This window comes from Hyperoodon ampullatus (assembly GCF_949752795.1).
Source record: "Hyperoodon ampullatus genome assembly, chromosome: 20".
Taxonomy (NCBI): domain Eukaryota; kingdom Metazoa; phylum Chordata; class Mammalia; order Artiodactyla; family Ziphiidae; genus Hyperoodon; species Hyperoodon ampullatus.
The window spans coordinates 4,763,565-4,776,456 of NC_136933.1; the positions used below are offsets into that span (position 1 = coordinate 4,763,565).

Here is a 12,892-nt window from a genome sequence, read left to right on the forward strand (position 1 = left end):
CCACTGTCAGGTCGGGGCCCACCAGTCCCCTCATCACAGGCAGCGAGGCCTTTCTACGCACCCCCTCGGCCTCACTTTCCTCAGTTCAAACACCACCACGAAGGGCGCTTCCGTGTCCCTGCCCAGCCGCGGGGTCGGCGGAGCGATGACCCCACCTGCTGATCCTGGCTGGAGCAGCCAGGGAGGGATCTGCCCCGAGCGGATCTCAATGCCCCAGTGACCCATGGCACTGACGGGAAAAGTTCCCGTCCTCGGGCACCGGCTGACACGTGGGGTTTCCAAATACGCTCTCCAACGTTCCACGTCCTCACACTTGGTTAGTTGCTTCCGGTTTTAAATCAGCTGTACGGCTCCAGAAGCGACCAGGGGTGCGATGGTTTTGTATCGCATCAAGTGCTGTGAGCCCTCCTCCAGGTCGATCACATAGTCCCTGGAAAAGGAACAACGTGCCCGCGGAGCTCGGCGGCAGCCCCACGGGGAGGGAGGATCGTTTCCCACCGTCCACAGCGCGAACGCCACTCACCTCTGCTCATCTGTTTCCGGTTCTACCAGTATGTTTTCTTGTCGCTCTTTCACCCTCAGAAACACATACGAATCCAGATCTGGTTTGGGAACTGCCAGGAGGACGACAGACAGTGTGATCAGAAAATGCTCAGCTGACAAGATCAGGATGGAGAAGCTGCTGGGATTAACTGCCTCAGGCACAAAGGGACCCCTGATGTAAAAGCATCTTGGGGGCAGGGATCTGAGGAGAGATCTGGCTCCTTCTAGAAACAGCATACTTCCCTCAAGGTTGCACACGGCACCCGCTCATTTGACAAATGATGAGGCCGTAAGATCTGCAGCGCGCCTGGGAGGAAGGGTGAGGGCTATGGGAGAGACACGCAGGGCGTCTTAGGAGGACCGAGTGTGTGGATCGGGCCAGAAAGTATGTCTGTATAAAAGGTGGGAGGACAGGACGTTAGGGGGACGGGGTCACACGGCGACGGCCTTGAATGTCAGGGAGACGAATACGGGCTGTGCGCCGTAAGCATCCCTCCCTCTCTACCACCAGCCAGCACTTCACCAGAAGTGCCCCGCGCTGGCAGCTCCTCCAGACCTTCCCTGCCTGCGGCTCCGTTTGTGCCGAGAGGACCCCATCACCTGCGGGGTCCGGAGAACCCACCGGACGACTCAGTGTTCAGAGCCCAGCTCAGGTGTGGGGCTGCCCTCGGCTCCCTGTCTACGGGAGGGGGGTTAGGATAACTGACCACAAAGGTCCAGGGAGGGTCCCCTGGGCTGCTCGGGGGTTCTGGGCCTGCCAGAGACACCAACTTCAGCAGGGTCAGCTGGGCCCACTGGGCGACTGCTGATTTGAGGAGACCCTCGAAGGATGTTAGGCTACAACGCCCTTCCACAACCCTGCCATTGTGGTCTCCGTGCTCCAGGGGGCATCTGGGCTAAGTGAGCAAGGCTCTGATCTCACTTGGGCAGGCTGGCTCCCATACAGCTCCAGCCCTAGGCGCCCAGCTCTGGTCCTTGGAAGGGACCCAGGACAAGCGACACATGAGCATTAGGAGGTGTTGGCCAGCATCAAGTAGAAGCAGCTCTGGGGCAACGGCCTGGACCCGGCTCAACTGGATACGACAGGTGGTGCTGGGCAGTGATTAGGGACGTGGTCCTTGCTCCACTCGTAAGTGCAGACGAAAGTGGCCGAACTGGACACGGACTGGGCCTCCTGTGTCCCTCAGGCAGTTTCACCACAACGACCAGTTCAGAGTTCCACAAGCCCGGCACGCGGTGGGCTTGCTCCTGGTGTCCCCTCCACAATGACACGCTGAAGCCCCGAACCCCAGTACTTCAGGACGGGAATGGATTTGGAAACCAGGCCTCTAAAGAGGCAAAATGCAGACATCAGGGTGGGGTCCTGATGCAACCTGATGAGGAGAGGGACGGACAGCAGGGTACATGTGCAGGGGGCGGCCGCCTGCAAGCCAAGGAGAGAGACTCAGGGAAGCCAACACTGTCAGCACCCTGACCATGGACTCTGGCCTCCAGATCTGTGAGAAGATCCAGGCCGGCTGGTCAGGCGCCCCCGTCCTGTCAGTGGTACTTAGCTGTGGCAGCCGGGGCTAAGTCCCCCGCCAGCGGCAGGGCTCAGAGCGCGGCCCCCAGGCTGGGATGACGAGGGACGCTCAGGGCTCGGCTGTCCTGGACTCAGCTTGGGAACCCGTGGACTCCAGGCCCCCGTGAGGTCCTGCGTGGACACGGCGAGCTGGGAAAGGCCGGGGAGGTGGACTGGAGGCCACATGCCAGGGGCCCTGCTGGCTGATCCAAGGTTAGGGGTTACCACCAGGGCTCCCCCTTGGCTCGGCAGACTTTCGGGGGACCGAGCAAGGGGGCAAGAGGCAGAGGAGACGGCCGTGCTTCCCTCCCTGGCGCCTCCCTGCCGTCTGTCCTGCCGTCTGTCCTGTTCCCCTTCCCAGAGCCGGGAGGCTGCTCACAACCGAAGATCAGGAGCCCTGAGGGATCCCCGGAGGTGTCCCAGCCTCCAGCTAACGTTCCCCCGGGAGGAGACAGGCCCTGCATGGCCTGGAACCTGTGAGGGGGACGCTGCTGCCCCCGGAGACCAGAGACCCCGGCATCTTCCTCGCCCAGAGGAGCCGAGCACAGCACGGACCCTCAGAAGGTGATTGCGTACGCGGGTGAGTCTGCACTTACGGTGGCAGCTACGAGAATTGCCTCCGAACCGGAAGAACACAAAAGTGATGCTGCAATCGGTACCCTGGCGCCTGCTTTTCACAATTCTTGGTTTTTAACCCAGAACCCTTCCCCTCTGTCTCTTTTCTGTTGATCTATCTATGCACCTATTTGCCCATGTTCGAGAGAAGGGAGTGGAGATGAAGATGCTATGCTAAGGCACCTGGAGATACGTGGGGTGTAAACTACGGCCCCTCGGGACGTCCGAAAGGAGAATGCTCTCCTCACCTGCCCTCAAGAGGTCCACCTTCTGTAAATTAGGAGGCATGTGCTTTAGGGCAACGTTCTTCAGGTAGGTCTCTGTGTTAGCCATGTACCTGAAACACACAAACCCACATCGCAGTGACGACACGCCCCGGAGCCACCAGGGCTATAAGGCCAACAGCAGTGGCCCTGCGACTGGCCTCAGGGACACAACCACCAAACTCACACTGGCAAGCCAGGGAAATAAAGGCGGGCCCCACGCTCGCTGCTTACTCACTCTCTGGCAAAGGCAAACTCTTCCGGAGAAAGGCTGGAAGGCTCCCCCTCACGGCGTGTCTTCTCCTTTTCAAGGACGTGAGGGAAAAACTTCTCTATCTGTGGGGACAGGAAACACCTGTCAACGCTTTTTGCCATCAGCACGTTTGATCAAGTGTGTCATCGAAGGTCTCGCCTGATTCCAGTGGCACACATGCTAGTTTTCTGAAACAGGTCGAGGTTAATCTAGAAAGTGACTCTTAAAATGACACGTTTTCATGGTTGAGACTCTTTCTAATCATAAGACTTACACACTGGACTTCACGAAGGCGGGTTTCAGAGAATTTGGAGCAAAGGCCAGGGCTCAAAAAAGGAAGACAGTTTAAAAAGGATGAGAGGCTTTCATGAAAGAAACTCTGGTGAGACAATTGGAAATGGAAGTTAAGAGAAAGGAAGGGGCTGTTACCCAGCACCTCTACGTCATTGTACAGACACAACTGTACAACCTGTGAAGTGAAACAGATACAGAGGCTGGAGAGACACACACAGAACATTTAAGCAGACAGAGAGTGACGCTCGATTATAAAACTATAACCAGGGACTTCCCTGGTGGCGCAGTGGTTAAGAATCCGCCTGCCAATGCAGGGGACACGGGTTTGAGCCCTGGTCCAGGAAGATCTCACATGCCATGGAGCAACTAAGCCCATGCACCACAACTACTGAGCCTGCGCTCTAGAGCCCGCGAGCCACAACTACTGAGCCCATGCGCCACAACTACTGAGCCTGCAAGCCACAACTACTGGGCCCACATGCCACAACTACTGAGCCCACGTGCCTAGAGCCTGTGCTCCACAACAAGAGAAGCCACTGCAACGAGAAGCCTGTGCACCGCAATGAAGAGTAGCCCCCGCTCACTGCAACTAGAGAAAGCTCGTGCCCAGCAACGAAGACCCAATGCAGCCAAAAATAAATAAATAAATTCATAAATTTATAAATTTATTAACAACAACAAAAGAAACAATATAACCAGCAAGGATAAAACCCACAATGAGGTGAGGCTTGGGAAGCATGCTAAGAACTACCAGAAAACGACAACAAAGCTAAAAGCTACAGAAAGGTGTGTGGTCAGGAAACAGGAAAGGCAGCCTCGTCTGGAGTCAAAGCTCTCACGATCACCTCCGCCAGGGAAACGCTCTCTGCGAGCAGGACCACGATGACGGCGAGGAGGAGCTGAAGGCCCAGGTAAGGCAGCACTTATCCTTACAGCGGTGAGGTCTCCCGGCTTGGACGGACTGTGCTCTGGGATGAACTAAATTCTCGTCTGTACGGAGTTTGAGTGTGTGAAGCACCTTCTCCTGTCCTATGCGGATCACCGCTGCTACTGTACCACTTTATGCACTAAAACTACATGCCACTTCAGAATCTCAGAGTCACTGAGTTCAGAAGAGGTGGGAAAGATTAGAGGCAGACACATTTCTTGATTTTCAAAAATACAAAGGAGGGGACTCTTCCAACACACATCAGCGTCCTTCACATTGTACGTGGCCTTACAGACAGACGGTTTGTGAACTCAAAGGAAAGTAGCGGTGTGCGTGAAGAGCGTTCACCTCACCACACACCCCAAAAAGCTGAGTGGCCTGGCAGCTGAGGGTGGGGAGAGGCGTAGCGCGTCTCAAGTTTTTCAAAATGTGTGATGATGTCTTTAACGTCCTTGTGGACAAGCTGTAGCGGGGGTGCTGGGTGACAGCACAGACTAGGAGACGCATAAATGAGTGAAAGAAGAACACGGACTCAACTGACAGACGCCAATCAGCGGGGAAGGCTCTGGCAGGACAGCGATCACTGGCCCAGTCCTACTAACGAACCAGATAAGACCTTTGATGACACACTCATCCAACTTGCTGAAATAGCTAATACGCTAGGTGACAAGATTGGGATCCAGAGACCAGGGAAATGGCCCAAAAAAAGAAGCTGAAGAGGGACAAGTATTGAGGCCTACACTGAAGGGTCAAAAATCAAGCCATGGAAATACAGCATAGTGACGGGATGGCGTAATAATAATCACAACAGCTTAAAAACTTCAAAAGAGGTGGTGCTCGTGGTGAGTGCAGAATGAACCCAGGGTGACGTGTCCGTCAGACGCTACAAAACACTGGGTGGCGTTACTACCAGTCTGATATCCACAAGGGAAGTGATCATCCTGCTTTTCACAAAAGTGACCAAACTACAACGGGAACTCTGTTCCACTGTAGATGGGATAATTTAAGAAGGTACTGATAAACCTTTTAAGGGAAGAGACCAGGAGAGTAAATGGAAATAAACGGCTGCAATGTTTAGCTGAGAGGGCTCTCAAGAGCCTTCCGAGCTGTCTTCAGTATCTGAAGCGCGTCCACATGGTAGAGGGTACGGCTGGCCCTTGAACGACTCGGGGCTTGAGTGTGCCAGCAGCCCTCCCCTCCCCCCGCCTTACAGTCGGCCCTCCGTATCCCTGGGTCTGCATCTGGATTCAACCAACCTCGCATCACTTTACAGCAAATATTTATTGAAAAAATTCTGTGTATCAGTGGACCCACGCAGTTCACACCCATGGTGTTCAAGAATCAAGTGTACTTGCTTTGTCATAACTAAGAGGACAATTGGAGCCAAATGAGAAGAAACCTCAAGGAGGTAAGAACTTAAAACAGACGTCATTGAAAATAAGCATGTTTTGCCGTTTCATTTTTATAAGTTAGACGGCCACAGAGATATAGCTGAATGTCATTAGCACGGTCCACTTGACACTGACTTAACGACAGATGCAAAACAGTTCTTAAAACCAGGTCCCCTCTGGTCAGTATTCCCTGTTCACCCACTGCCAATACCTCCACGCTCAGCACCGCCCGACGGTCCCTCCGGGAGGGGCCGTTCGCGCAGCAAACAGACTAACAGTGTCCCTGGAGGTGGGAGACAAACGTGCCGTCAATGCTTCTCCTCCCGACTCTGGCTCCCCTGACGTGGGGCCTCAGCAGCACCTGCGGGCCCTGGACCCTCCCGGCTCCTCCCAGGACCCTCAGTCCGCACGACAGCTGCCCCCCAACCTTCGTGAGCCGACACCGCAGGTAGCTGCTCAGGACGAAGCGGATCCTCTCCATCTCCATCTGGTGGATGCCGACCTTCAGGTCCCCCTTCTTGGCCCTCCTGAGATTTTCTTCCTGTTAACACAGAAGAAGAAGTTTGTAAGAAACCTGAGAGTCAAAGACTAATGACTTTTTTTGTTCAATCAGCGCGCGGCCCATCATCACTGGCAACGTTAAAAGGACTCAGAGGCTACATTTAGGTCAGAGGAGAACAAAAAACTCATCGTTTAAGGGCTCTCATTTCCTTCTAATTTATTAACTACACAAACAATACATGACCACAGTCTCACGACATAAAGTGCAGACGGCACTCGTTTACTTTTAGAAAATGACCACTTCAATAGAATCTGAATCTGGCTGGTCAGAAGGGCCCAGAAGAACCCCAACCCGAGTGTAAAGGACGGCAGCAGACAAGAAACGTCTAAAGGGTCTTGAAAGTAGTTAAAACACCAGTTGAGAAACTGTAAAAGACCAACGTTTCAAAGCTACCCTGAGGCTGTCAGTGACCGAAGCCCGGTTCATCTAAGGCAAGGACCGCACACTCAGAGGCTTCGGGGCCAGGCAGGTAAGGTACCTGAGAAAGGTGGGCAGCCAGGAGCTGGGGGCCTGGGGAGCACATTGGAAGGGGCGGTCCCTACCCTGCTCTGGTCAGCTGTTCTCGCGTACAAATGCAGGAATGCTGAGGACAGGTTTTTAGAAGCTGACAGCCAGATGTTCATAGGAGCTCCCAGGCTTTGTAAATGTAGATAATTCAACATTAAAAAAGAAAAAAACCCCCAAACTAGGCTGGGCCCCACGAAACAGATTTGCTGTCAGCCTACAGCCTCTCACCATGCCGACACACCTTCTAAGCTGCCCTCCTCTGAACGCTGAGGGAGGCACCTCTTACCATGTGCTGCAGCTGCTCCATGACACACTCCACGATTTCCGACTTGTTTTCCAGCAGCTCAGGGGCAAACTTTTCATTCATCCAGGCCTAAAAAAACAACGCCCGAAAAACGCACAAAGGGGCATTACTCACAATGGAGCAAAGTAAGCCTGTGAGTCAGTACTCACTCCTAAAATCACAGCCGCCTCAGCAAAGAAACTGTCTACCGGTTGGAAATACTGGAAATGCTTTGAAGACAAGCTATGTTTAATGATGGCTTTTTTATTTCCTTTAGTGGAAAGGCTGTGTTGTCAGTACACCTATGGCTGAGAGTAACCCTACCTGGTGTCCACTCGGTACCTGTCACCGGGCACCAGTGTCTGTATCTGCTATTGCCCACCAGGGGGCACCAGTGCCCGCCCATTCAGCTCAGAGCACTTTATAATTTTTTCATTCATCTCTATCATAACTGAGATGAAATGGATACAGTTATCCTTACCTTGTTGATGAGAAAACACAGATCACGTTATTTACTAACTGCCCAAGAGTACAAAGGATCACAAAGGAAATGGAGATTTATCTATTAAGCAGTTTTTGGAATAAGACGTTAAATCCCTAATTTATGACTTAGGCCCAGATGCTTGGTATGTTTCAGAAATTACCAAGGCTTAGGGAACTGAAGTATCCACTGGTGACTGAGGAAGCTGTACTTATCTTTCAATCACAGGAAACTGAGTTCTAGCATAGCTCAGAGTTACAGGCCAAGCACACTCCAGTTATTCATTCTGACACACTTAAGTCTCTGCTTCTCCAATTATCACCATTCAGACGCATTATTAAATACCGGTATTGCTACTATCATAAAATTTTTTTTCAGGTGCTCAAGCTTCTGGAATAGTGTTGCAGATATATAAAATTAACCAGAAAGACAATCTGTCTTTTCAAGTAGCATAATGAATGAGAAAAGATCAAACTGTCATAGAGAACTTATAAAGCAGGAGATTTTCTTTTTTTTAAAATAAATTTATTTATTTTATTTTATTTATTTTTGGCTGCATTGGGTCTTCGTTGCTGCACATGGGCTTTCTCTAGTTGCAGCAAGTGGGGGCTACTCTTTGTTGCAGTGCACGGGCTTCTCATTGCGGTGGCTTCTCTTGTTGGGGAGCACAGGCTCTAGGCGTGCTGGCTTCAGTAGTTGTGGCACGTGGGTTCAGTAGTTGTGGCTCACGGGCTCTAGAGCGCAGGCTCAGTAGTTGTGGCGCACGGGCTTAGTTGCTCTGTGGCATCTGGGATCTTAGTTCCCAGACCAGGGCTCGAACCCACGTCCCCTGCATTGGCAGGCAGATTCTTAACCACTGTGCCACCAGGGAAGCCCAGGTTTTCTTTTTACCTGACTTTATTAAATACTGAATAGGTACAAAAATATTTATGAAATACATAATACTGATAAACACCTATGGGCACATAGCTTCATTAAAGAATATCATCATCATTTTACAAGTCCCCTTGTGTCCCCTCCCTCCTCAGAGGTGATCATTAGCCTGAATTTAGTGATTAATTTCCTGTAGTTTCATTACTTCTGTTTTTATCTCTACATGGTGCTTACCAACCTTTCCATGACAGGGCACTCAAAGAAATGATAGCACTGTATGGTATACTGGGTAAAGTGGAGTAGACTTGGGGGAGATTTCTCATTTGCAGTATGAAATCACGGTAATAAAACATATAACAGTAGGGCAAAGTTTACATTAGTAAAAAATGCTCAAATAAAATCTTTTCAAAATTTTTAGGGAGAAACTTGTATTTAAGTTCACAGTCTTTTTAAAAATAATCAAGTTCTCTGTTTGAAATGACTGCATTGAAAAAATTTTAACGACAACCTGTTTATCACTGTTACGGGTGAAACTGTGCCGCCTCCACCTGCCAATTTGTACGTTAGAGCCCTAACTCCCAGCACCTCAGAATGTGACTGGATTTGGAGATGTGGTCTTTTAACGAGGTAGTTAGGTTAAAAGGCGGTCATGAGGTGGGCCCTAATCCAATACGGCTGGTGTCCTTGTAGGAGGAGAAGAGAACACAGACACGGAGTTTCCCAAGGCTCAGTCCCTGGTACCTTCTTTTCTTTATGTACATTCACTCTCTATGGGAAATTGTCTACAGAGAAGACAGAGCACATGAGGACACAGAAGACGGCCGTCTCCAAGTCCAGGAGAGAGGCCTCAGAGGAGACCAAGCGTGTCAGCACCTTGATCTCGTCTCAGACAGAAGAGCCTCCAGAACTGAGGAGATAAATTTCTGTCAGCAAAGCCACCCAGTCTGTGGCACTTTGTTAGGCAGCCTTAGCAAACGAATACGACCATTACAATGAGGAACTTTGCATTTTAGGTACCAAGTTTTAAATCGTATTTTTACCAGCATTCAAGAGTATCCTACGTATGCTCCCGGAGCTGTGCTCATCAGTGGCCTTTCAGGCCGGCCCCGAGGCCGTGCTACACAGCAGCTGTCCAGGCGGTGGCTGCCCTCCGGGCAGGAGAGCATCAGGTCACAGGTGTGACGCCTGCTCACCCACTCCCAAGGCCGCCAGACCCCACCCTCCTTGGGCTCCCTCCCAGGGAGCCCTGAGGACACCCAGAAGAGGCCAGCAGTCTGGGCCCGGCTGACCTGGAGGGCGAGGGTCGGCATCTGAGCCTTTGCAGGGCCTCAGCGTGTGCAGCACCACCAAGCTGGCAAGCTCTGCCCTGGACGACAGCTTTGCAAGGGTTCGAACGGTACACAGACGGTTTCTTCAGCAACTTATCTTTTGTTCTTCCATGTGATCCTCCTGACAGCTGTCCATGCTGTGGCAGGAGCTTTTACTCATTGTACTGCTGTTTTTCTCCCTCGTTATGTGTATATGCCATACTCTAGGTATGCACCCAGAATAATTCGGCCACAAGACACGTGTGCCTTCTTTAACCTGACCAGAAAAGAACATTATTTTTTTTAAAGTGACTGTACCAATGTACATGCACACCGTGATATACAAGTGTGCTAAATTCTCTACATCCTTGACAACCCTTTATACTGTTCACCTGTTTCATTTCTGCCACTCGGATGGGTATAAGTGATATCTCATTGGGTTTAAAATTTTCAGGGTGCCTGTGAATCTCCTGAAATTACATGCAAAGTTCTGCACGGGTGTATATGTGCATTATTCTGGGAGGGAGGGCCAGAAGTTTCACCAGATTCTTAAAAAGGTCTGAGACATCATTTTTAAATGACCTTCCTTGGGTTTTATCACTCACGATGGCATGTAATGGTAGGAAAGAATGAAGAATCCTAAAGTAACAAACATGAGAGAGCTCTGGAAAGGGGAGGTGAGAGGGAGAAGAAGAAGGCAGCAGGTGTAGTACATCAAAGAGACCTGGTTCACATCCTGGCTCTGTTGTGTGACCTCGGCAAGTTACTTTAGACCTCTCATCTCTAAGCCTTAGTTTCCTCATCTGTAAAATGGAGATGACAATAGTGCTTGCCTCAGGGCGGCGCTGTACTGATTATGACCACTCGCACCTAACACACGTCAGACAACACTCTGAGCTCTTCACACATAATACCCCATTTCATCCTCACAACAGCTCTGTGAGGCAGCCGCTATTGCTACCTCCACTGACAGTCAAGGAAGTGCTAGAGACAAGCTATACAACCTGCCGAAGTTGTAAAACAGACGAGTGGGGACTTCCCTGATGGCGCAGTGGTTAAGAATCTGCCTGCCAATGCAGGGAACACGGGTTCAAGCCCTGGTCCGGGAAGACCCCACATGCCGCGGAGCAACTAAGCCCGTGTGCCACAACTACTGAAGCCCACGCGCCACAGCTACTGAGCCTGCAAGCTGCAACTACTGAAGCCCGCGCGCCTAGAGCCTATGCTCCGCGATAAGAGAAGCCACCTCAATGAGAAGCCCGCGCACCACAACGAAGAGTAGCCCCCGCTTGCCGCAACTGGAGAAAGCCCGCATGCAGCAATGAAGACCCGACGCAGCCAAAAAAAAATTTTTTTAATTACAAAATTAAAAAAAAAAAAAAAAACGAGTGGCATGCAGGGATTTAAACACAGGTAGTCTGAACTCCGAAACTACCAAGGCCTCCTGAGACAACAACTGTGAAGAGCCCTGGCACGCAGGAAATACTCAATAAGCCACAGCGATTATGACTAAAAGGAGAAACGGCCCAGAAGTGGTTTGAGGTAAGCAGTGGAAACATACAGAACGGTGGACAAAAGGAAGTATTTGGAGGAAAAGGAAGAATAAGACCAGTTTTCTCCTAAAGAAGGTGTTTCAGCACTTTCTAGACCTTACAAGTCTCTACCAAGCACTTCTGCGGTACCCACAAATACCAAGCAGATCCTTTGCTCTGTGAGCTGTTCTCGTAAATGTCCCCAAAGCTGACCCTCTCTGGCCCCACTTGAGAATTTTGTGTCTGACATTATGAGGTTTCTATCCGGCTGTCCCCCTGCTTCCTATTTCTGTGTAGACGGTAAGATGCGGTCTCTCTTCTCTTGAAATAAGCCTAGAGTTCCATCTCATTTCCTGATTCCTGACATTTGCACAGCTGGACTAAATAAAAAGGCTGAGCTTGGAGCAGGGGGATTGTTTGGGCTGCTTACCTGTTCCAGCCTGTCAATGAGCTCTGCAGGGGTCAGGACCACCTCCTCACTCCCCGCATCAGAGTCCTGTCCCGAGAGATCCAGTTCCTCTGCCATCTTCTCTGAAACCAGGAACCTAATAAATAAAAGAACCCATACTATGCTGTGTGTTCCACTTCTTTTCAAGAACCTGGAAAAGGGAAAGGTTTACTGAGGTTGTAGAGGCTCACTGGCAGTGGCTAGGGAATTCACAGGTTTTGGTTTTGTAATTCTTCATCTCTTTCTTCAAATCTTAGGTCAGGGATCAATTTCTCAAAGCGATCACTCCTTACAAGGGCTTCCACGTGCACCCTGAATTGAGCACCTACCACACCCTGCAGTAATTATCTGTTTGCCTTCCAGGAGGAGGTCCTCTCCTCGGGGGCTGCGTTCACTTCAGCTCTAATATGAATCCTGGCACCTCTAAGGACTGGGGACACAGTGACCTGTGCAGCCCCTGCGCTCAGCACGGCTCTTCACTAAGAGCAGGCAAATAAAATTGCTGGGAGAACCAACCCATACACGTTTCCTGGAGCCACAAGGCCCAGCAACATCTGTCCGGTCGGTGACCCAAAGGGCTTAGGAAAGCGGGTGGTGGGGACGAGGGCGCGTCCCCGGAGCCTTAGGGACACCGAGAGCACATTCCTCCCGCTCGCCTCCCGGGGCCACGAACACGGGGTCACCGCCTCCCTCCAGGCGCGCGCGCGCGCAAGACGCGCGCGCACTCCCAGCGGTCCCACTCGGACGCTCACCCGGGCCTGGGCAGGCTGCGAAGGCACCCCGGGTTGGCGGGTGGCGAGGGCCGGACGCTCGCGGGAAGCAGCCCGAGGAGCACCGGCCGCAGAACGGTCCGCGAAAGGCCTTTCCGGGACGCAGCTAACCCCCCACTTCTCAGCTCCCGCGCTCCTCGTGGACACTTCCCGTCCGGACTCAACGTCACTGCGCACGGACGGGGCTGACCAATCACGGCCAGACGGCCCCGCCCACCCTGGGGGCGGGAATTGCGTCGCCGATGGGGCACTTCCTGAATGGAGGCGGGCCCGAGCTGGGC

The 12,892-nt window shown here is 51.8% G+C and overlaps 1 protein-coding gene across 1 annotated transcript; it reads right to left on the reverse strand.

The window, feature by feature from the left end:
• Positions 1-299: 299 nt before the first annotated feature.
• Positions 300-12,660, reverse strand: GINS4 (GINS complex subunit 4). The gene is made up of 8 exons (XM_079726664.1): positions 12,594-12,660; positions 11,824-11,938; positions 7,204-7,290; positions 6,276-6,389; positions 3,221-3,318; positions 2,968-3,056; positions 524-614; positions 300-430 (listed from the first exon to the last, which is right to left on the reverse strand). Exons 2-8 carry the CDS (start codon positions 11,917-11,919, stop codon positions 334-336), a joined length of 672 nt encoding a protein of 223 aa, XP_079582790.1. The 5' UTR covers positions 11,920-11,938; positions 12,594-12,660; the 3' UTR covers positions 300-333.
• Positions 12,661-12,892: the final 232 nt, after the last annotated feature.